This window comes from Pelophylax lessonae (assembly GCF_965119305.1).
Source record: "Pelophylax lessonae genome assembly, chromosome: 10".
Lineage (NCBI taxonomy): Eukaryota > Metazoa > Chordata > Amphibia > Anura > Ranidae > Pelophylax > Pelophylax lessonae.
This window is the reverse complement of record NC_138777.1, coordinates 184,163,522-184,189,286: the sequence shown is the minus strand read 5'-3', so window position 1 is coordinate 184,189,286 and position 25,765 is coordinate 184,163,522. Positions and strand designations below refer to the sequence as shown.

The following is a 25,765-nucleotide window of genomic DNA, read 5'->3' as shown; positions in this document are numbered from 1 at the left end:
AGTGGATCGGAATTCACATGCAGTCCATTTCTATTCGACCTCCCCATAGAGGAGAGCAGGCTCCGTCCTTGCCCGCTCTTGCATAGCAGAGCGGACATAGACCTGTCATCTGCCTGCTCAGCGGGGATCAGCGGACAGATCCCTGCTGAGCTCAGGTAGATCTGCCCTATGTGAAAGGGTCCTTTATAGCAGTACATCAAGATCATTTGATGTAAGCTTTAACACCTACACTCAGGGTGGGCTCCTGCAGTGGGGAGGTGGCCAGGAAGCAAAGATTGGTGAGTATACTTTGCTGGGGTAGATGGACTATTAGGAGACAACCTTACTTTGCCAGGAATAAAGCAACAATGGCAACTGCTCAGAGAAATGTAATACTCTAAAACAAAATAAAAAGGTTAACATGGTCAGGGCAATATACAGAGCAATAGAACATTTTCCTAACTTGATTTTCAGCTTGACAAAAAAAACAAAAAACGAAATTGTCTTGTGCAATTTCCCCCTTTTTGCTAGTTTATAAATTGATCTGAGCAGTTGCCTTTGTTGGTTTGTTAAATTTGGTGTGGACACACACGGGGATTTTGGCTGCTAAGTAATGTTGGGCTCCGGGTGTGAGAGGGCTGCCTCCTTCTTACCTATTTTAAATTTTTGCCTTGCTCTACAGATATGTGCCATACATAGCTGGTAACTCAGATTAGCTTTGAGTTAAGGAGTAAGGACCACACTTTACAGAGGTACGTTGACATGGCAAGCGATATAGCTTTAATAACATTCAATTACAATATGATTTGTGTTGCAAATGTATACGCTATATTGTTTTTTCTTTATTTGCTATTTTTTTTCCCCACGAAACTGGAGTTACCCTTTAATTATAACCTCTTTCTTGTATAAATGGAGAGAAACAAAAACTTACCATTTTTAAATGTAAAACTATGCAGTAAAGATAGCCCATCAAACCAGTGATTATAATTCATCTCTCCAACACAGTGAATTCCTGGACCATTGCGAAGAAGAGTTCCTTGCAGCCAGTTTGGTATGTGCCCTGCAGAACAAAGACAAAGTTGTTTGTAACAATTTCTGTATAAGGATAAGGTTGACCATAGATCACTTGTCTTCTTTCACCATAGATCACTTGTCTTCTTTCACCATAAGGGTCTTTTCACACGGCCGCTCCGTGTGAAAGGTCCGCTGCGGGACTTTTTTTTTTTTTTTTCCACGGAGCGGATGACATTTCTGTCATCCGCTCCGTGTGCCCGCATATCATCCTATCCATTTGCGGATGATATGCGGACATAATGTAAGTATATGGCACTGCGGATGTCAGCGGATGACACCGCTGACATCCGATTTTCCTTCCTTTCCGTTTTTTACACGGAAGAAAAAATGGGGTTCTGTTCCATTCGAAAAAACGGAACAGAACTGAAAGGAGGAAAATCGGATGTCAGTGGATGGTATTGATGGATGGTATGACATCCGCAGTGCCATTCACTTACATTATGTCCGCAAATCATCCGCAAAAAAAATAGGATGATTTGCGGACACACGGAACGGCCGTGTGAAAGGACCCTAAATCACTTGTCTTCTTTCGATCAGCCAGTGGGTTGATAGAAAAAAAAAAAATTTCCCTCATCTACACAAGTGAGGTGGATGGAGGAATCCTCCCTGCTGGAGCATTGTACTCCACTGTCAGAATACATGAATCAGCAGCCGCAGCTGATTGGCTACATCCACTGATTGACAACAGTTTTCCAACATCCCCGTTCAACAGAAGTTGATCGTTAGATTGACTTTTTTCAAGCTGGAACAGCCAAACATGGAATATAATTCAGATGTTCCCTACTGAACCGGCCAAATTTCAGTTAATCTATTTACATTCCATACACACATGAGCTCACAATTGGGTTAAATGTAGCAAGCTGCTTGTCTATGTGGCTTGGGAAGCAAAACACTGATTACCTGTATCGCATGTTTCCTACAAATGGTCCATGCACCCCAGGGTTTGCATGTTTGGAGGGTTCTTCTGCTTGCTGATTTAAATTCATGATAACATTTTAGAATTTTATATATTTTACATAGTCACATGTCAAGCACTTGACCATTTGTTTATTTCATTGGCCAGAAAATTAGATTTTTTTGGCCATTGAAATGTGAAAACACACAAGCACTAAACACACCTAACACTTAGATAAACTTAGACACTTTTACTTGCGTTTAGATGCATTGGGTGTTTTTTCTTCCCAAAAGCCCTTCTCCGGAGCGCAGTTTTGATGCGTTCAGATTTCTGCCCCTAAACGCAGTGTGCATCAGGCCTGAGGAAGGAGGTCAAGACCCTTGTATTGTACTTGTAATGGGCATTACTGCATGCACATTAACATATTATGTGTTAAGGCAGCCCATTCATTTTTAATTGGCTGCTAATGCATCGCAATACGGATGGTTGCCATCTGTGTGTTATGTTACTATATAAAGCATGTGCATTTAGGTGCACTGGCAAAGAACATTCAGATAGAAAAACAGTGGAAAGAATTGCAACACCAATTGCGTTGGATTGTGCGTCGCAATATAATACAAGTTGTACCATAAATATTGGCAATGCACAAATGTGAAGCCAGCCTTAAAGTGTCACCAAAATCACAACCAAAAAAAACTATTGATAAATGGTGTATAACATGCTGTTCATACTCACTCAGTCACTATGAGATTCATTTTCTGTATTCTACAAAAAACCTAGTTGATCCTGCTGCTCTCTATCTCCACCTTCTGTTCTGTCCCCAATTCAGCTAGGGATGTGGCAGCTGTTGAGGCAATTCTGCACATGCTCTGTTTCCATTGAGTTTCTATGCTGAGCATTTCGTCCCTATCACATCTGAGCCGCCCATGTAACTATAGAGTCACACATGTGGGTGTATACACAGTGGTAAATGACAGCCTACTCCCTCCCTCCTACTCCATGTCTACTAACCAGCTAAACACAATGGGGGGCGGGATATTACATCATGATCGTTGGAGGCTTTACCTCCCTCTCATTCTAAGTCACAGGCTGGAGGGGCGTGACACAGTCTGTGACAGGCAAAAATCCACCCACATCATGTTATTTACACAAAATAATATAGATTTATTTATATAAATATATATTTGTATGCCAATTTAAAACAGTTTATTGATATTATTTTTTATTTTTAATCTGTATTTCAAAGGTTTATTTATGACCAACAGCAGAGGACTAAAAGCGCCTCCTGCTTATGTTTAGCTGCATACAGGCTAGGAAAGATCTGGGTCATGTGACAGCTGTATATCGATAAGGAAAAAGGTACTTAGATGTTTTATTTTATTAAAATAATTACAATGCCAGTATCCATATACAGAAATAGAAAGGACAATGCAAATTAAACCGTGTGTGTTTAGTATTACTTTAAACTCATTTAGGGAATACTTGAAATTAAAGTTCCCATCTGGGTGCCCTTGAGAGAGGATGATGTACAACAAGGGTTCCTGGTAAGCACTGTCTTTTATAGAGCGGTAAATACTTTTAAAATAATAATAATCTATATATATAAAAGCGAAAAGAATATTACAGTTGTAACATGCTGTCTTTCCTCTTACTTAAAGAGGTTGTAAACCTCAGAATTATTAAAAAAAAAAAAAATGAACACCTGAAAGACAAACACATAATGAGCTAGTATGCATCGCATACCAGCTCATTATGACATACTTACCTTAGAAGGAAGCCTTGCAGTGCCGACCGCTCACCTGTCTCATGGGTGACATGTTCTGTCATCCTTCTTCCGGGTTTGCGGCATCCAGCCCTCTGATTGGCTGGAGCTGCGATGATGTCACTCCCATGAATGCGCGTGGGAGCCGACGGTCAGGGCACTGGGCTCTGAAGGAACGGCACTAGCGGCTGTTCCTTGAGAGCGCATGCGCCAGTGATGTCACTGGCTGCATGCAAAGTAAATATCTCCTAAACGGTACATGTTTAGGAGATATTTACCATAGGCTTACCTATAGGTACAAGTTGCAGAGGAGGGTTTACTTGCTCTTTAAAAGAAGATTGTTTAAAAAGAAATCAAACTCATCCCCCTCGGCACGTATCGTTACGCCTTCCTTTACTTCCCCTGATATCCCGCTCAACAAAGGCACTAGACAGGGATGCCCCCTTTCCCCTCTCCTCTTCAACATGGCTATCGAGCCTCTCTCGCGATTTTTGAACTCGGATTCAGGGGTTAGCGGTATTCGCGTAGGAGACCAGCTGTTTCGGTCGGCTCTTTTCGCCGATGACATCCTGCTTTTTTCTACGTCGCCTTCCTCAGACATTACACTACTCAGGGACGTATTTTCAACTTTTCGCAAGTGCACGGGGTTGCGCATCAATTTTGATAAGAGTGAAATCCTGCCTCTCAACACTCGGCTGGCCAGCTCCTGGATAGGCTCGTCACCGTTATTGGTGGCAAATCACCACATTACGTATTTGGGAGTTAAGATAGGAAGGGACCCCTCATCACTATATTCTCTCAACTATCCCCCAATTCTCAACAAAATGGTGCAGGAGATGGAAGCCTGGGCGGATCTCCCCCTCTCGCTCTTTGGGAGATGCCACCTTTTTCAAATGGTATCCTTCCCGAAACTACTGTACCCCTTACAGACTCTCCCACTATTACTGAAACATTATGATGTACGCAGGTTACACTCTGCCCTCCAGAAATTTCTATGGAGGGGGAAGAAACCTCGTATCTCCTTGAAAAAACTTTCTCTCCCGAAGGGCGAGGGGGGAGCTGGGCTGCCAAACATCAGACTGTACAACCTCTCCTGCCTCCTGAGACAAGGTATTGACTGGCTGGTCGCTAAAAACCGTTACTCCAACTATCAATTAGAATCAGCACTGGTGGCACCCTTTAACTTGCAAGCGATTCTCCACACAAGACCTTCTGCTTTACCACATCACCTGGGGAAGAATGTACTTATTAGGGACACAGTGATTGCCTGGAGAGAAATGAGGAAGCTCATGGACCTTCCCTCCATGATATCTCCCCACCTACCTATCACTGGTAATCCGATGTTCCTCCCATCCACGGACTGTAACACTTTCAAAAAATGGGCCTCTCTGGGACTAACCTCTGTTTCAAGAATGATAGACCACAAGTCGGGCTCTCCTCTCCCGTTTGCTGCTATCGCGCGGCAATACTCCCTACCGCCCTCACACGTGTTCCAATATCACCAACTGTGCAGCTACATTAGGGCCTGCTCCCACCCGGACAAGAACCCTTGTCAACGCTCACCTATTGACACCCTCATTGATCAAGACTCTTACTCTATTTCGGAGATCTACCATAAACTAGTGGCCCACCAAGCATCCAAATACGGCACAATCCCTTTTAAACCATGGTCACCCGTCCTAAATTCCCTGGAAGCACCGGAACAAATCCTCCTGGGCTACAAGAAAATTCGCTCCCTGGTCCTCAACGAAACCTGGCGTGAAACCCAATTCCGGATAGCACATAGAGCTTACTTTCCCTTTCGCCATGACAAACTGGACCCCTCTTCAGCCACCTGCTCATGGTGTAATACTCCTCGGCCAACCCTTTTTCACAGACTGTGGGAATGCCCCCCTATCGCTACATTTTGGGATCAAGTACTGCGCTATATCTCCAAAGTCACATCTCTATGTCTCCCGACAGAACCACTTTTATGCCTTTTTAGCTATGATATGTCGACGGCCAAATCTTCCTCGGGAACTATCACGCCAACTCCGCAGTGGGCTCATATCTGTCTTCTTGCGGCTCGCAGAGCTATAATGCAATCCTGGATCCATCCTGCCCCCCCACGGCTGGCGCTAGTTAAACAGGCTCTTCTCAAACTTTTCCTACTGGAAAAAACTGACTCCATGACCCAGCAAATCTGGAAACATGAAGAAATTTGAACGCAGATGGCGTCAGTTCATGGACTACTCTCTTCCCTCAGAGGAGCTTTCTCTTCACACATCCTCCTTCGCATTCAGTAACTGGAACACCCGCATGGACTTTGCAAGCACTCAGAATATAACAGGGTCTACTTCTCTACCTTAAGCCCCTGCCATACGGAACCCCTGTTGCATTCCATTATCCTCTTATACATTACCAATTATTTCATCGCTACCAGTCTCATGTTTGGCAGTCTATTCGTGCCTACCCAGCATCTTACTTCCCTCATTAACCCAGATACCACGTACTTTACTCGTTCAGTGTTCCTTAATTTGTTTTGTACTGATTTATGCTTACCCCATTGCGCCGGGGGGCATTAGGTCCCTAGGCCAACTGTACCATGTGTATTAACCATGCTGTTTTATATCTTTTATACCCTTTGTAAAAAGAGTTCGATCTCATGTTTATGTTTATATGTATTTTTCTACAAATCTCAATAAATATAGTATAAAAAAAAAAAAAGAAATCAAAGGAAATAACAGCAGAGGCTTACATTCCTAATTAGTAGCCAGTTTCCTCACAGCTTTTGGGTTCTATGAAAGAGAGGATGCCTGATTAGTAAATTGTGCAATGAGGTGAAATTAGAGGTCATCATGTCATGCTCCACAGATTAAAGGTGGAATCTTCCCTCTTTGTTCTATGGTTTCCCACATTTTATACGCTCCAATTTCTCCATTTATAAAGCTATAGTAAGTTGTATGTTTGTGTTACATCAGGCATATAAGGGATGTTTTTTTGTTGCATACCTGCCAACATTTTGAAATTTTTCCCAATAATTATTTGCTGCTAGAGAGTTGTTAAGAAAAATGCAGAGGTAGGCAATTCATTTTCCCAAGGGGCCACACGAGAAACTGGGATCGTTGTGGGGGCCAATCTTAATTCTGCTCAATATATATTCTGGACCTAGGAAGGTCCGTAAGTACGTAAACATATAGAAAACAAACACCTGACACTAGGAATAATAGGAACAAAATAGGTCATGAAATAGGTCTCTTTCGGACCAAACTGTAAAATAAGAGCTGGTTGGGACTGTTCACATGCCGCAGCCACAATTCTTTGCTTCGGGTACAGAGTTCAATGAGCGGCACCACTTATCAGTCTCGCCCTTTGAGTTCAATGGGGCTGCACCACAACCGGATGCAATGCATGTTATTGCAGTGTGGCAGTGCAGCATTATAGTGTTAAATCAAGCGGTGAGAAGGCGATATAACACCTCCATACTGTCTGTCAGATGCCCTTTGAAAAGCACTATAACTGGAAAAAGAGAACCTGAGATTTGTAAAGCAGGGATCCGGCATATCCTGACCTGCAGTGAAGAACAGCTGCATGGCTCCTGGGGTTTGCAGTGTGCAGGCACTAACAGAAAGAAATTGACCCAGTAGCAGAGTGGCAGGAGAGCATCGAGACGTCTCTTATGCCCCATACACACGTGCAGATTATCTGCAGACTTTTGTCTGCAGACTTACCAAAACCATATAATATGAGGTCAAACCTAAACACTTTCAATTTGTATGCAATCCGGCAGGCCCTTGCACTACATAGAAAAGGTAAGTCTGCAGACAAAAGTCTGCAGATAATCTGCACGTGTGTATGGGGCATTAGGTAACACTCTCCCAGCAGCACAAAACCTTCCCACTGTACCGATCAGCTCCTCAGGCTCTCTCCTTCCAGTTCTATCAGCTCTCTACATAGACATCTGTCAGTGTGCCTCTCTGAGCCTGTCGGCTTCCGCACTAGCTTAATACAAGGGTGCATAGAAAACAATTGTTTTCTATGTTCCCTGTTCACATGGTAATGCTGCATTGAGTTGGGTTGTTGCGTGTTCCATGAAAATGCAGATATGCAGCATTTTTATGCAACACACTGCCTTGCGGCATGTTGCAACACGCTATGAAACATAGAAAAGAATAAAGTGTCATTCTGCGTCACTTAATACATTTTAATAAATTAAAAAAAAATAATAATTAAATAGTACACTGGGGTAGATTTACTAAAACTGGTGCACTCAGAATCTGGTGCAGCTGTGCATGATAGCCAATCAGCGTTGAACGTAAGCTTGTTCAGTTAAAGAGGAAGTAAACCATGTCCAAGTTTTCTTTTTTTTTTAAACCCTGCAAAGTAATGGCATATTGTGCTAATATGCATAGCATAATTGCACATTATGAAATACTTATCTTAGAATAAAGCCCTGCACCGGCGCACTGTCAGCTCTGACAGAGGCTTCCATCTTCACCCGTTCTTCCTTCCAGGTTGGCGTCCTCAGGCCGTCTGATTGGCCGTTCCACGATGACTTCACTCCCGCCCATGCTCACCGCAGCACGGAGCTCTGAAGGGATGGCATGGGTATACTGTCCCTTCAGATCGCATGCGCCTTTGACATCACCGGCTGCATGAAGTGTGAATATCGCCTAAACTGTAAACGTTTATGAGATACTCATGGTAATAAGTCTTACCTGTAGGTACAAGCCTGCAGACTTGGTTTACATCCTCTTTTGATGATAAAACCTGAAAGCTGATTGGTTTCTATGCAAAGACGCACCAAAGACGCAATGCATATTGCACCATGCAGTTTTAGTAAATAACCCCCGTTGTGTTTTAAAAATGTATTGTACCACCCCTCACTGCACTAACACAGATACTCCAGGATGCCCACATTATAGTGTGCAGGCAGGTGTGCACAAGCTCTAATGGTTATCCTCTATATTGGACATCTTCAATGCTCTGAGAAGCATGCGAAAACATATTACCACTAAATATATTTTCCATCCCCCTGATCTATAGTAAACTGAGAACTGACTGGTTGTAATAGGTTTCTGCTTTTTTAAGTGGCTTAGCGGCTAGCAGCTCTGCCTTGCAGCACTAGGGTCCTGGTGTTCTGCCGAAAACTCCAACTTTGCGAGAACTCCAACGACGTTATTTCCGGTGAGTGTACACCAGGAAGAAATGAAGATTTCGACCACTTGGTGTTTTCACAGAACACTGGCAGCCTTTACACTCCAGTAGATGCTATAATTAGTGGAGATTGTTAGTCCGCCCGCTAGTAGGGATGGGCCAAACACCCCCCTGTTCAGTTCACAGCAGAACATCTCAAACAGGGAAAAAGTTCTAGCAAACATGTGAACTCTATTAATGTCTATGGGACACGAACATGAAAAATCAAAAGTCCACATTTTATAGGCTTATATGCAAGGTATTGCCAGAAAATGCATGGGGACCTGGATACTGCCCTGGGGGAAATGTATCAATGCAAAAAAATGTTTTTAAAACAATTGTTTTTAAAGGAGTAGTGATTTTAATGATGCTTAAAGTGAAACAATAAAAATGAAAAATTCCTTTGAATATCGTTCCTGGGAGGTCCCCTTAATGTGCCTTTAAAGATGTGCATCTGTACGATGTATGGAGCCTGCTGCAGCAATACTGATATTTTTAAAGGAAAAAAGTAATTTTTTCTCACGGCTATAATTTATTGCCGAGTCCTGGGAATACAGATCAAAAAAAAAAACAGGTCTGGTATGGATTTTAAGGGGAACCCATAATTTTAAAAAAGACGGCATATGTACCCCCCCCCCTCCCAAAATCCATACCAGATTCTTATCCGAGCATGTAGCCTGGACGGTCAGGAAAAGGGGGGGGAGTGAGCTGAACCATACCAGGCCACATGCCCTCAACATGAGGGGGGTGCTCTGGGGCAGACCCCCCCACCCCAGAACACCCTATCCCCATGTTGATGGGGACAAGGGCCTCTTCCTGACAACCCTGGGCTGTGGTTGTTGGGGTCTGCGGGTGGGGGGGCTTATCGGAATCTGGAAGCCCCCTTTTTAAAAGGGGGCCCCCAGATCCCGGCCCTCCCCTATGTGAAATGGTATTGGGTACATCGAACCCATACCCATTCACCAAAGAGGTGTACAAAAAAATAAACACATAGGACAGTTTTTGACAAGTCCTTTATTCAAAAATAAAAATAAAAAATAGTGTCCCCAGATGTAAAACCATCATCAATCACGCTCCCCCGCCGAACTGAAAGAAAAAAAAAAGCTCTGCTTTCGGTGAACACTTCACATAGACTGCCTACTCACGGTTTGACAGTCCTTATATATAGAATGGGCGGGGCCATGCTGGTGACATCACTGGGTGGTCCTGCCCCTCATTACATCACGGGCAGTTGCATGCTGGGTCAGTGACATTGTCTGAGTCAGGGCTGCCAAATGACATCACCGATGTGGTCCCGCCCATTCCCTATATAGGCACTGTCAAACTGCGAATAGGCAGTCCGTGGGAAGCGTTCACCAAGAGCAGATTTTTTTTTCGGGTCGGCGGGTGCGGCGGGCAGCGTGATTGACAATAAATTTACATCAGGGGACACTATTTTTTTATTTTTAAATAAAGGACTTGTCAAAACTGTCTGAGTGCTTTGGGGCACCCCAAAGCACCATCCACAAAGGGCCTGGTATAGATTTTGGGCGGGACCCCACGCCTTTTTTTTTGTTAATTTTGTCATGGGGTTCCCCTTAAAGGCCATACAAGACCCAAAGGATCCCCTCTGCTGTTTTTACCCCAATTTTTTCAAATTTACATTTTCTTTTACAATTATTTTTTTTAATTCAGCTCTCAGCAGGGAAGCATTAACAACCTATTGACTGCACACTTAGTGAGCGAACATCCGAGTGCCGAGAAAGTTCAGTTGTTAGAAGAGTACCCTGAATGGGCGATGTTTAGGCCAAACTTATGCTCAGCCCAAACAGTTAACTCGTCCCTAGTGGTGCCTGAACACTAAAACACAGTTGCTGGGTGCAGGAACGGACCCTGCTGTTAAAAATTAGGGAAAAAAATTTAAATTACATGCACGTGTTAAGCAGGTGCAGAAAAATATGGCCTTGGGTGTTGGTGGTGCTTGAACACTGTAACCCCTCACAGTTACTCTTGCTGGGTGCAGGAACAGGCCCTGCTGTTAAAAATGAGAAAAAAAGAATTAAAATGACATACACCTGTCAAACAGGTGCAGAAAAATTGGGCCTTGGGTGTTGGTGGTGCCTGAACACTGTAACCCCTTACAGTTACTCTTGCTGGGTGCAGGAATGGGCCCTGCTGTAAACATTTGAATAAAAAATTGAAATTACATTCACCTGTCAAACAGCTGCAGAAAAATTGGGCCTTGGATGTTGGTGGTGTCCTAAACCAAAAACATTGTTGGAAGCTAGCATTATCAAGATTAAGGAATAGGATAGGCAGCATAGGCAGTCTTCAAGGGATCCCAGATCCCTAGAAAATTCAATCAGTTACATCAGCATCAGGGGCTTGATAGCTGTTGATCCAGGACTGATTCATTTTGATTATAATCAGCCGGACAACAGAGTCTGTGGAGTCTCTTTTATCCATCACAAAACCTCCAGAAGCATCCTCAAGACCCAGTAACCCAGTTGGTGGTCAGTTGGAAAGGTCTCCAAGTCTGCTCTTACCCCTAAATAATCCTGCACCATATGATGCAGACGCTGCCAATGGTTGCTTAAACCTAACAGCCCTGGGCGCTGAGGACTAAAGAATTGTATATAGGCATCGGTCAGCCAGGTGCCTTCTCCACCGCTCCTCCTTTGACTGAATGAAGCCTCAGAAACACGTTGTCCTGGAAATGGTAACCTCCCAGTGTCTGGAAAGGTGTTACACAAATTTTTCTTCAAGGCGTTCTCAAGATGTTTCATCCTCTGCTCCCTCTGCAAAGGCAGGATTAGCTCTGCAACTTTACTCTTGTAACTTGGATCAAGAAGGGTTGCCAACCAGTAATGATCCCTCTCCTTGATACCACGAATCCTCTGGTCCTTTCGCAGGCTTTGCAGAATTTAGGGAGCCCATGCAGCCTAAGTTTGAGATTCTGAGTTCTCTGGGTCACTAAGGATGAGATTTTCAGGAGCAACCTTTCCCCAGCAACGTACTACTCCTGGGGTTTCTGGGGAACGAAAACCATCCCTTGAAGACTTCTGTATGTTATCCTCTACATCCATGCTGCCACAATCCTCCTCCTCCTCCTCTTCTTCCTTTGTGTTTTGCAGCCCCGCAGGAATGGTATCTGCATAAAGGGGGTCTTGTGAGGAAAGGAAGTCCTCCTCTTCCTCCCGCTGTTCTGCCTCAAGTGCACTGTCCATAATTCCATGAAGTGTGTGCTCCAGCAGGAAGACTAGAGGGATAGTGTCACTGATGCGTGCATCGTCGCGGCTCACCATATTTAAGGCCTTTTTAAATGGTGACAGGACAGTACATGTATCTTTTATCAGCAGCAACTGGCGTGGCGAAAAGAAGCCAAGCTCCCCCGAGCCTGTCCTTGTGCCATACTCACACGGGTACTCATCAATGGCCCTCTGCTGTGTGTGCAGCCACTGCAGTATTGCCAATGTTGAATTCCCCTGGTGGGCATGTCGCAAATGAGGCGGTTGGTGGGCAGGTTGAATTCCCGTTGAATGTCAGCCAACCGAGCACTGGCATTGTATGACCACAGACTTTTCTGGTCTGCCTCAGAAGATCTTGTAAGCCCGGGTACCTGTTCAAGAAACGCTGCACTATCAAATTCAGGACATGTGCCAAGCATGGAATATGTGTCAAGTGTCCCTGTCGGAGGGTGGAGAGAAGGTTGGCGCCATTTTCACATACAACCTTTCCTGGCTCAAGCTGCCATGGTGTCACCCACCTCTGAGCCTGCCCCCGCAGAGCTGACAGAATCTCTGCCCCTTTTATATGGCACATCGATCGACCATCATAAGGGGAATCTAACCAGATTGGGACCCTCATCTGGGGGATTGATCAACCATCTCTAACCCCAAGGAGGGTGATCCTGAGAAGGTTCACTGTGTTTTTAGACCAAGCTTAAGTGCGAGGTCACTGGAGTTGAGGTGAGGACCCATTCACACAGGGTGTCTGAGGTGGAGGCGTCACTCACCACGGAGGATCTATTGGACACATATTTTTCACATTTGAAGTGGACTATTCATTAATCACCTCTCACTGGGAAGTGAATTAACTATTTGATCACAGGAGGTGATCGTTCACAGCACTACTGTCACTTTTCAAGAGTGTGCATTGTTTACAGATATTTGATACGTTTGGACTTATGTATGTATATATATATATATATATATATATATATATATACTCAGTGATTATGCACATTTATTCACAAGTTCTGATCACTGTTGTGCATGTGTTTTAACACTTTGGCTAGTGTGGCAATTTTCTTTTATATATTTATTTTTTCTACAATTACTTTATAATATTTATTGAATGATTTATTTATCTGCACATGTAATAGAAGCACTGTAATTACGCATCACAATTTATTAATTCAGCATAAGAGGCCACAGAGGAAGAAGAAGAGGAGGGGTGGAGCAGACAGATGTGGCAGAATCACCACCAGCTTTTTGGAGGCGTGGTGGCGAAACAAGCTCCAGCACTGAACCCTGTCCTGCATCCTTCCTAGCTGCCAGCAGAGTTACCCAGTGCACTGTGAAGGAAATGTAACGTCCCTGACCATGCATGCTGGACCATGAGTCAGCAGTAATGTGAACCTTCCTGTTGACCTCTCTGTCCAACAAGGCCAAAACATTGCCTTCCACATGATGATACAGAGCTGGAATGGCCTTACCTAAAGAAGACATTTCTTGGAACCTCCCACTGTGGTACAGTACATTCTGCAAATTCAGGAAAGGGGCAGAGTCTGCCAGATGAAAAGGCAGCAGTTGTAGTGCTAGAAATTTGGGCAAACTTAGCATTTAGACGCTAAACATGTGGATAGCTGGGAAAGTTTTTTTATTTGGTTCAGCAACTGGGGTAGCGAAATTTGCCTGGTGGTGAAATCAACAGGTGGTGTACTGCTAGCAGATTGGGTGCAAGTACCTGTGGCACCCATTGCTATACCATCATCCCTCTCAGTGCAGGTTTTTGAGAGGACTTCTTTTTGAGGTATAGTAGGGGTAGAGATCCCAGATGATGAGCAAGGAGAAGTCTGCATTCTATTATGATGTGGGTCTTTCAGGTGCTGTTGCCAACGGACTGCATGGCAGGTCATCATATATCTTGTCAAGCATGTGGTGCCCAAGCAGCTGGTGTTTTGGCCATGCTTGATCTGCTTCAGACAGAGATTGCAAGTGGTCTGCTGCACATGTGTTGAAAAAAGCCCACACCAATGAACTTTTGGAAGTCAGCGGGGAGTTATAAGCCATTTTATAATAGTTTTTTTTATTAAGAAAAACCTAATAAAGCCAAAAAAGAAAACCCCTGCTGATGCAGAAGGAATAGCACCTGCAATGCAGAAGGTGGGGGGGGGGGCAGCAATTATGCCCTAAATATTGTTAGTGCTGCTGCGCCACAAAAAAAAAAGAAAACCCCTGCTGATGCAGAAGGAATGGTACCTGTGACGCAGAAGGGGGGACAACAATTATGCCCTAAATATTATCAGTACTGCTGTGCCACGGGAAAAAAAAACACACTGCTTACGCAGAAGGAATAACATCTGCAACGCAGGAGGGGGGACAGCAATTATGCCCTAAACAAAAAAGAAGAAAACCCCTGCTGATGCAGAAGGAATGGTACCTGCAACGCAGAAGGGAGGACAGCAATTATGCCCTAAATAATATTAGTGCTGCTGTTCCACAAAAAACCCCTGCTGACGCAGAAGGAATAGCATCTGCGATGCAGAACGGGGGGACAGCAATTATGCCCTAAATAATATTAGTGCTGCTGCGCCACAAAAAAAAGAAAACCCCTGCTCATGCAGAAGGAATGGTACCTGCCACACAGAAGGGAGGACAGCAATTATGCCCTAAATAATATTACTGCTGCTGCGCCACAAAAAAAACCCTGCTGAGGTAGCAGGAATAGCACCTGTGATGCAGAAGGGGGACAGCAATTATGCCCTAAATATTATTAGTGCTGCTGTGCCACAAAAAAACACACTGCTTGATGCAGAAGGAATAGCACCTGCGACGCAGAAGGGGGGGACAGCAATTATTCCCTAATTATTATTAGTGCTGCTGTGCCACAAAAAAAACCCTGCTGATGCAGAAGGAATAGCACCTGCAATGCAGAAGGGGTCAGCAATTATTTCTTAAATAATATTAGTGCTACTGTGCCACAAAAAAACCCTGCTGAAGCAGAAAGAATGGTACCTGTGACACAGAAGTGGGGGACAGCAATTATGCCCTAACTATTATTAGTGCTGCTGTGCCACGGAAAAAAAACAACACTGCTTACGCAGAAGGAAAAGCATCTGCGACGCAGAAGGGGGAACAGCAATTATGCCCTAAATATTATTAGTGTTGCTGTGCCACGAAAAAAAAAAGCGCACTGCTGGTGCAGAAGGAATAGCACCTGCGACGCAGAAGGGGGGGCAGCTATTATTCCCTAATTATTATTGGTGCTGTTGTGCCAGAAAAAAAACCCTGCTGACGCAGCTGCGACGCAGAAGGGGGGACAGCAATTATGCCCTAAATAATTTTAGTGCTGCTGCGCCACAAAAAAAACCCCTGCTGATGCAGAAGGAATAGCACCTGTAACGCAGAAGGGGGACACCAATTATGCCCTAAATATTATTAGTGCTGCTATGGACAAAAAAACCCTGACGCCAAAGGAATAACAACTGCGATTGTTGTATACATCAACATACACAATGTGTTCTATACACCAACACTTTAGTGGCACCACTACACTGTATTACACAAGAATCAGCACAGCACTACACTACAGCACCACACCGGGTTACACAAGAATAAGCCCTACACTACACTGCACTGACTGCATTAAACTGACTGAAAGCACAATCCACTAACTACCTGCCTTATTTTCACTCCTAACACACTGCAAAGGGCTGCCATGTAAGCAGCCTTATATAGTGTGGGGTGTGGACTAAGCCCCTGAGCCATGATTGGCCAAAGGCACCCTGCCTTTGACCACTCATGGCTCTGACAGGACATTGTGCTGTGATTGGCCAAAGCCTACAGGTCAGGTGCATGCTTTGGCCAAACACAAGCACTTAATGCACTGCAATCGTGCAGTGCATTATGGGGCACTCGTCGGTGAACTTCCTGCCGAGCGCTCTGGGTATTCGCGTGTTTAGCGAACACACGAACGCCTGATGTTCGAGTTGAACATACATAAGGCCCATCGCTACCCGCTAGTTGTCGCCGCCTTGGAGGCGGCCATGTTTTTGGTTACTAGTGGGCGGGCTAACAATCTCCACTAATTATAGCATCTATCGGAGTGTAAAGGCTGCTGGTGTTCTGTGAAAACACCAATAATAACGTTGTTGGAGTTTTCGGTAGAACACTGGTCCCCCCGGCTCGAAACCCTGTAAGAAAAATAACTGCAAGGAGTTTGTAGGTTTTCCTTGTGTTTGTGTGGGATTCCTCTGGATATTCCGGTTTCCTTCACGTTCCAAAGACATGCTGGTAGGTAAATTGGTACCTGTCTAAATTTGTCCTACTATGCTTTTTATGCGAGCCACACACACTTACTTTTTGTGTTTTTTTTGTTTAGCCAGACAGATTTCTCCATCCACAAGGTGGATGAAGCAATTCACCCCCCCCCCCCCCCAACCGGGACATTGTATTCTGGCAGCGGGAACCACTGTTGTCAGAATACACAGATCAGTGGCTGCAGCCGTTGATCAAGAAAAGTTTTCCAACGTATCTGTTTGACAGGAGTTGATCAAATGTTCGACTTCTGGCCAACAGAGACCGCCACACACCGACTGAAATTCATCTGGGCCCTGCTGAACCCGGCTGAATTTTGACCACTGTATGATCAGCTTAAAGCGATAGTAAAGTCCGCTGTGTGATTTTTTAACCTACAGGTAAGCCTATAATAAGGCTTACCTGTAGGTAAAATTAATATCTCCAAAACGTGCACCGTTTTAGAGATATTTACCCTGGATGCAGCCGGTGAAATCACTGGCGCATAAATTTTGAAGGTCTGGCATATCGTCAGAGTACCAATCGTTTAATCAGTACAGTTGTCATTCGAAAATATAATACAAATACACTACAACACATTTCATGACATCAGATTTTTTAATCTGTCCTACGAGAATTTTCGTAACTTTATAAATCTCTTAATTTTCGATATGAGATTAGCATGCGAAAAAAAAAAAAAAAAATCATTCGTCCGATAATCTCATAGTGTGTACCAGGCATTAACCACTGTGTAAATTGTCGGCGCTCTGTAAATTTACCTTGTTTTCAATTACGTAAATTCACACCACTGAACTACATACACCACTTTTTTTTTCCAAAAATACATCACAATGACACTGCATTTTACAGAACTATCATTTGTGTCATTTCAACAAAGTTGTAGCAAAAAAAAGACTGAAAAGTAAACAGTGCAATGCACCAGGATCAATATGGTTTGCTGATATCAATGACCCTTTATATAGTAAGCTCCTGATGTGAACGTACAATATGTAACACACTGTGTAAATTGTCGGTGCCCTGTAAATACCTGCGATAAATACATATTATCGCTGCACTTTGCACTGCCATAATAAATAAACCTGATGGCAATTTTTAAGGTAGTGCAAACTGTAGTATAACAATGAAAAATGGTAAAAATACAAAATAGAATATGTTGCTGTCCCGTCTTGCGTACATCGAATGAGCCAGGCGGTCCTGAAAAACAATAGGGCTTACCTTGTACCTCTGCTTTTATTGGCTCAGGGCACTCCTGGCGGTTTTTGGAGAAGAGGACTCCTACCACAGATTCCACTGAGTCATCTGTACTCTCCATGTCTGGTACACAGCCTCAGCTCTGCCTGCCTTCCACTTCTCCTCCTCTCAGCTTATTTATAGAGATGTCTTGGTCAAAGTACAGCATGGCTGATAGTGTGTTTATAACTGCACAATGAGCGACCAGCCCCTTCACTCCCTCACTCTCCTCCTCCCTGTGTCAGGAACAAGGAGCTTATCTCTATCCTAGGAGAAAAAAGGTTCAGGAAAACAAACGTAGGGTTAACCTGTGCTGTACCAAATGCAAATGTAATGTCGTCATATACATGTGGTTACTAGACAGCGTCATGTGCTGCTTATCGGAGAGGAAATGAGGAATATAAACATTTCAATGTTACGTATAACTACCATTGTCAGTGTTACTTCAGCACACAATCACACTGGAATCTAGGCCTACCTACTTAATGGGCCCCCATAGCAAAATACCAATGGGACCCCTTGGCTAACTCTCAGGCATTGATCTTAACGGTATTCCTATATGAGGGACAGGCAGCAGGAGAGCTGTCAGCATAGGAAATATCCCACAGGAATAGAAGTTGTAGTTGTAGTAGCAATGATAACCAGAATGATTCACAGTGGCGGCTGGTGCTCAAAATTTTTGGGGGGGCGCAAACAGAAAAATGTAATAGGCATTGCTTTGCAGGCAAAAAACGCTGTAAAAAATTGCGTGACTTTGAGGTCACAAAAGTGTGAAAGGGGCCTTCAGTAATTAAGGTATAGTGTGCCCCCTTTCAATGCAGAGAGACCAGCATGCCCCTTTCAATGCACAGTGACTACCGTGCCCCCTTTCAATGCACAGTGACCAGCATGCCCTCTTTCAATGCAGTGACCAGTGTACATGCCCCCTTCAATGCAGTGACCAGCGTACCTGCCCCCTTCAATGCAGAGATCAGCGTACATGCCCCCAATGCTGTGACCAGCGTACATGCCCCCGATGCAGTGACCAGCATACATGCCCCCAATGCAGAGATCAGTGGACATGCCCCCAATGCAGTGACCAGCATACATGCCCCCAATGCAGTGACTAGCGTACATGCCCCTTCAATGCAGTGACCAGCATACATGCCCCCAATGCAGTGATCAGCGTACATGCCCCCAATGCAGTGACCAGCGTACATGCCCCCAATGCAGTGACCAGCATACATGCCCCCAATGCAGAGATCAGCGGACATGCCCCCAATGCAGTGACCAGCATACATGCCCCTAATGCAGTGACCAGCGTACATGCCCCCAATGCAGTGACCAGCATACATGCCCCCAATGCAGTGACCAGCGTACATGCCCCTAATGCAGTGACCAGCGTACATTCCCCCAATGCAGTGACCAGCATACATGCCCCCAATGCAGTGACCAGCGTACATGCCCCCAATGCAGTGACCAGCATACATGCCCCAATGCAGTGACCAGCATACCATTCCCCCAATGCAGAGATCCGCGTACATGCCCCCAATGCAGTGACCAGCATACATGCCCCCAATGCAGTGACCAGCATACATGCCCCAATGCAGTGACCAGCATACATGCCCCCAATGCAGTTACCAGAGTACATGCCCCCAATGCAGTGACCAGCATACATGCCCCCAATGCAGTGACCAGCGTACATGCCCCCAATGCAGTGACCAGCATACATACCCCCAATGCAGTGACCAGCGTACATGCCCCCAATGCAGTGACCAGCATACATGCCCCCAATGCAGTGACCAGCGTACATGCCCCCAATGCAGTGACCAGCATACATGCCCCCAATGCAGTGACCAGCATACATGCCCCCAATGCAGTGACCAGCGTACAGGCCCCCAATGCAGTGACCAGCATACATGCACCCAATGCAGAGATCAGCGTGCGTGCCCCCAATGCAGTGACCAGCGTACATGCCCCCAATGCAGTGACCAGCATACATGCCCCCAATGCAGTGACCAGCGTACATGCCCCCAATGCAGTGACAAGCATACATGCCCCCAATGCAGAGATCATCGTGCGTGCCCCCAATGTAGTGACCAGCATACATGCCCCCAATGCAGAGATCAGCGTGCGTGCCCCCAATGTAGTGACCAGCATACATGCCCCCAATGCAGAGATCAGCGTGCGTGCCCCCAATGTAGTGACCAGCATACATGCCCCCAATGCAGAGATCAGCGTGCGTGCCCCCAATGTAGTGACCAGCATACATGCCCCCAATGCAGAGATCAGCGTGCATGCCCCCAATGTAGTGACCAGCATACATGCCCCCAATGCAGAGATCAGCGTGCGTGCCCCCTTACTTACCTGGAGCAGCAGCGGCGGTGGGCGGCTTCTCCTCAGTCCCGGTGACCGGCGGCGCGTCTCTTCCAGTCCTTCCGCTCCCACCTCCTCCTCGGCCAATGGCATGGGGTTTGCCTTGCGGCCAATCAGGAAGCGCGTATGGGACGCGCTTCCTGATTGGCCAGGAGGAGGATCGGTGTGACAATTTTCATTCGCTATTGTCACACAATGGGTGGGCTCGGGACGCACTGCTCTGCGCCCCGGGTCCACCCTTTGCATCGCCCAATTAGAGCCTCTGGCTCTAATCAGGTGATGGCAAAAAAGAAAATCCCCATTGAACTCCATGCGTCCGGCGCCCCTGCATGCAGATTACGGGGCCGGATGCATGGATGGGGGGGCGGTGCCCCTGTGCCCTCAGTACACCGGCCGCCACTGATTTGATTCATGTTATGACTAAATTATTCGTTTTCTGCACACAATTATTCAATAACCCTAACCGCTTCCGGACTGCCCCATGCATATATACTGTGGCAGGGCGGCCCTTCATCGTGAAATCACATATCTGTACGGTTTTTTTTCTTTCGGATGGTCTGGGGTGCGCACTGCTGGCGCCTCGCTACCGCTGTATGTGGAAAGAAAAAAATGATATAAAAGCAAAGTTCAGGGCTGGACTTTAACCGCTGCCGGACCACCCCACGTACATATACTGTGGCAGGGCAGCCCTTTAGCGTGAAATCACATACCTGTACGTCATTCACATTTCCGAGTCTGGGGCGCACATGCGTGCCGCCGGCGATCCGCTCCCACTGGGATTGGACACAGCGGGAGCCAATCAGCAGGTCCAGCGATCCTTTCCGAGAGAGGCAGAATGGCGGTCTGCGTATGTAAACAAGGCAGATCGCTGTTCTGTCAGAAGGGAAGATGGAGATCCTGTGTTTCTGCTAAGCAGGAATATGGATCTCTGTTCTCCCCCCAATCAAAGCATCCCCCAACAGTTAGCAAGCACTCCCAGGGAACACATTTAACCCTCTGATTGCTGCAAGAAAGAGAAAAGACAACACCACGCCAGGTGAAAGTAATCCTCTCTTTGGTAGCCGGGTGCTGATCCATGGTCTGACCTTGTAATCCAAAGAAGAGAGAGGGTGACCGCATTCCAGGAATAAAAAATGTTTTATTCTGTAAAACCATCCAACATCTAGAAATATGTTCATAATAACATCGTGACACAGACAGAGGAGGGCACGGTTGATGCATCAAACGCATCAGATGTTATTGTGAACATATTTCTTGATGTTGGATGGTTTCACGGAATAAAACATTTTTTCCTTGCATCCTGAATTGCGGTCACCCTCTCTCTTGTTTGAATTGGATTACAAACCTTTTGATTGCCTATGATGGTAACCTCTTCCCTGCCAGTGTCATTAGTATAGTAACAGTGCATTTTTTTTAACACTGATCACTGTATTGGTGTTACTGGTCCCCAAAAAGAAGCACTTAATGTTAGATTTGTCCGCCGCAATGTCGCAGTCCCGCTAAAAATTGCTGATCGCCGACATTACTGGTGTAGCACCCTACAGGTACGTGCTAGGTAAATGTATAGTGGGCCTCGTCTGCCTAACAACAGGGTTGTGATTTATTTAGTCAGGGTCTCAGGGCTTCCAGATGTGCCTGCTGAGGGGAGAAGTATCCCCACTGGCTCCTGTGAGAGGCTTCTCATAGGATAGTTTGGGAAGCCCAATCAGGGGACACATCCAAGCTTGTAACTACCCCAGAAGGCAGATTTTGCTGCAAAGTATTCTGGGAGTGGGTATAAGTTTGGGGGGAAGTGCGTGGCATGGTGTCTTTGGTGGAAGCAGAGTCCCAGGCAGGAGAGGAAGATGAGGAAGAGGATGTCTCAGGGTGTCGCCTGAGGATTCAGAGAGTGTTGAGCTGAGCTGAGGGGATCCGGTGTGCCGAGAGCCTGCGGAGAGAGAGAGGGGTCCAGTCCCAGGATAGCCTACACAGGTCGTGAGTACTGCGGATTGCCCCTGTGGGTCTGCTAGAGTCAGAGGGGACCACTCCAGGAGAGGTTCTGGGATCCAGTGCCAGCTAGTTGAAAGGGGGTACCTAGGCTGAGGACCCTGAAGTTAAAGAGGGTGGTACCTAGTCAGTGAACCCCGAAGAATTCAAGTTAAAGGGGGCACCTGCAGTTGGGCCCTGAAGTGTACAGAGTGTGTCAGTTAACAGTTGCAGCTTCACAGAAACCTACAGTGTACTACCTCAAGCCAGTGCAAGGCAGGAGGGGAGTATTCAGTGACTTTGCAGTGCAGCAGTGTCAGCAATTCTACAATTCACAGTTTTGGGTCTTCTGGACTTATTGTCGAGGATCCAGCACTTCTAGCAAGCTACAATGTGTTCTCAGTGTTAAGAAGCGTTGGCTGGCGTCAAGGAAGCGCCAAAGGGCATTTTTCTAGGATTAAGTCCCAAGTGTAATTTGTTGAGCCTAAAGGAGTATCCCACTCATTCCCTTCTCCCATCCCCTTAAATACAATAAAACAACAAAACAAAGATGCCGGAGTTGCCAATGTCTCAGTTCTCACACCCAGGGTCGCAGCTCACATGGGCTGGAGAGGTAATTGGTAACAATGGCAGACCCACATCAGACCACAGGCCTGGAAACCTTGCTACACTAGTAAAAAGAAAAATTTCAAAAAAATATCCCATAGTTTGTAGACACTATAATGTTTTCACAAACCAATCAATATACGCTTATTAGTGATCGATCAATATTTTCTTTGCTGATACCAATACTGATATTTTGGCCAATACATATCGGTATCGGCCGATATGTGCCGATATTTTTGTACATTTAAAAAAAAATTTTTTTTTTCTTTTTTTTCTTCACGGGTACTCTTGTGGAGGGATCTGGGGGTCTAAAAGACCCCAAAACCCTCCTCTGCACTTAAAAGCATTCAAAACACCAAGTTTGGCTGTTTTGAATGCTGTCATTTTTTTAAATCTGGCGCCAGTAACCGGAAGTGACATCATGACATCACTTCCGGGTTTTTGCATGGAGACCCGATCAGAGCCGAATGCAGCTTTGATCGGGTCCACGGCGGCCGTGCAGGCTGGTTGCCCCGGTCTCCCGGTGGGACGGGGGACCCGGGCAAGCCACGGAAGTCGGCGGGAGGGGGGGGGGAACGTCCCTTCCCGCTCCTTGTAATGATAGCCGAGCTGCTTCTCAGCCGCATCGGTTGTCAATACAAGACAGCTGACCGTCGGCTATGGACGCCAGTTATCGGGGTGATGCCTCTAGCTGCAGGCATCACTCCGGTACAAGTACTTTCCCGAAATATCGGCAATATCGGTAACCTCCGGGGCCGATTCCGATATATCGGGGAAAGTGCATATCGGCCCCCGATATATCGGTGTTGCCGATAATCGGTTGATCCCTAACACTTATTTGGATATTTATACCAAAAATATGTAGCAGAATACATATTGGCCTACATTGATGAAGAAATTTCATTTTTTCGATTTTTTTATCGGGTATGCTTTATACCAGAAAGTAAAAATATATATATTTTTTCCAAAATTGTCGATCTTTTTTTGTTTATAGCGCAAAAACTAACAAAAAATAAAAAAAAAACTGAGGTAATCAAATACCACCAAAAGAAAGCTCTATTTGTGGGGAAAAAAGGAGATACATTTTTGGGTACAATGTCGCACAAACGCACGATTGTCAGTTAAAATAACACAGTGCCATATCGCACAAAAGGGCCGGGTCATGAAGGGGGGTAAACCTTCTGGAGTAGAAGTGGTTGTAAGCGTTCGTTTAAAAAAAAAAAAAAACATGCCTATACGTACCACCTCTGTGTAATGGTTTTGCACAGAGCAGCCCCGATCGTCTTCTTCTGGGGTCTCCCACCAGCGCTCCAGGCCCCTCCTCTTCCTCAGGTGCCCCCATGTAAAGTCGCTTTCCATAGGGGCACATGTGCGGGCTCGTTCCTGAGTTCCCCTGCTGCGTCCATTGACAGAGACAGTGGGACTTAGCCCAGCTCCCCCACTCTCGTGTCACAGCTTTTAATTAACCACTTCTGGACCGGAAGGATTTGCCCCCTAATGACTAAGCCATTTTTTGCGATTCGGCACTGCGTTACTTTAACGGAAAATTGTGCGGTCTTGCGATGCTGTACCCAAAAAAAATTGATGTCCTTTTTTTTCCCACAAATAGAGCTTTGTTTTGGTGGTATTTGATCACCTGTGTGATGTTTATTTTTTGCGCTATAAACAAATAAATAGCTACAATTCTGAAAAAAAAAACAATATTTTTCACATTCTGCTATATAACTCCCCCCCCCCCCCCCCAAAAAAAAATGTAAAAATATAATTTTTTCATCCTTTTAGGCCAATTCGTATTCTGCTACATCTTTTCGGTACAAAAATCCCAATAAGCGTATTTTGATTGGTTTGTGCAAAAGTTATCGTATCTACAAACTAGGGGAAAGATTTATGTCATTTTTGTTTATTTATTTTTACTAGCGATCCGCGATTTTTAGCAGGACTGCAACATTGCGGTGGACAGATTGGACCCCTAACTGACATTTTTGACACTTTTGTGGGGTCCAGTAACATTACTACAGTGATCAGTATTAAAAATATGCACTGTTACTGTAAAAATGACACTGGCAGGGAAGGGGTTAACCTAGGGGTGATCAAAGGGTTAAGTGTGAGCTTAGGGGAGTGTTTTCTAACTGTGGGGGGAAGGAACTTGTGAAATGATCACATTGACCTGTGTTCCTATACAGGAGGATCACAGACGCTCTGTGATCATTTCAGAGAGAACAACGGTAGGCTGTGTTTACAACAGCTGACCGGTGTTCTCTCTCAGCGTGGAGCGATCGCGAGTGCCCCGGCGGCAATCTGTGCATCCCTGCTGCCTAGTGGGGGCAGGCGCGTGCTCGCCCCCAGGAGCGCTCCTGTGGTTCATGGTACAGGTATGTCGGTTAGTGCAGCCGAGCCAGCCTGCCGCAGTAAATCTGCGGCGGGCGGTCGGCAAGCGGTTAACAACAGCAATAGCCAATGGCTCCTGCTGCTATCAATCTGTCTAATGAGGAGAGCGACAGCGGCTGGAGCTGCTGCGCTTATGCACATCGCTGGATCGGATCGGGCTCAGGTAAGAAAAAGGAGGGGGGGGCAGGAGCTGCAGGACAGAAGGTTTTTCACCCTAACGCATAGAAGGTGAAAAATCTTAAGGCTTTATAACCACTTGAAAACAAAGTTCTTTAAAATCCAGCATCTTTAAACTTTTTTTGTAGAACTTCAAAACCTCAACTCTTCTTTAAAGGGTAACTCCACTCTGGGGAAAAAAGTCAGCAAATTAAAAAAAGCATACAATTGCAACAAAAGTCATTTTGTGATTTGAATGTTATTAAAAATGACCTTTCCCTTTCAATCTGCAGCCGCTGTCATTTTCTTTAAAGTAAAATGCAATATGGCTACCTGGAGGTGTTTTGTACACAGATAGTGTACAGAACACCCCCCAGATATGTCATTTCCTGCTTGTGTGATTGGCTCACTGATTTTCCCAGAAGTCTGCACTAAGAAAGAAATAAGATTTTGGCATCCCCTGCAACAAAAATGTAATTTTTGGTCAGGTACTCTCAAAGGGAAATTACGTCTAATGGGATGCAGACCCTACCATTTTCCTCATTAGTGCTGTGCAGGTGCAGCAGCTGATAGATAATTATAAAACCACTCCCACACAGATTCACTTGGCACATGGACACAGACAAACAAACAGCTATTTTTTCAGAATAACAAAAGGTA

At 45.4% G+C, this 25,765-nt stretch overlaps 1 protein-coding gene across 1 annotated transcript in view; it reads right to left on the bottom strand.

Annotated features, from left to right (window-relative positions):
- The window catches only part of LOC309565011 (beta,beta-carotene 15,15'-dioxygenase-like), a 50,854-nt gene extending 33,061 nt beyond the window's left edge, over positions 1 to 17,793 (bottom strand). The window contains exons 1-2 of the mRNA XM_082269743.1: positions 17,621 to 17,793; positions 911 to 1,039 (exon numbers count right to left, since the gene is read on the bottom strand). Of these exons, the coding sequence (XP_082125869.1) occupies positions 911 to 1,039; positions 17,621 to 17,717 (226 nt within the window). The 5' untranslated portion in view covers positions 17,718 to 17,793. The remainder of the gene's footprint in view (positions 1 to 910; positions 1,040 to 17,620) is intronic.
- Between the last annotated feature and the right edge of the window lie 7,972 nt (positions 17,794 to 25,765).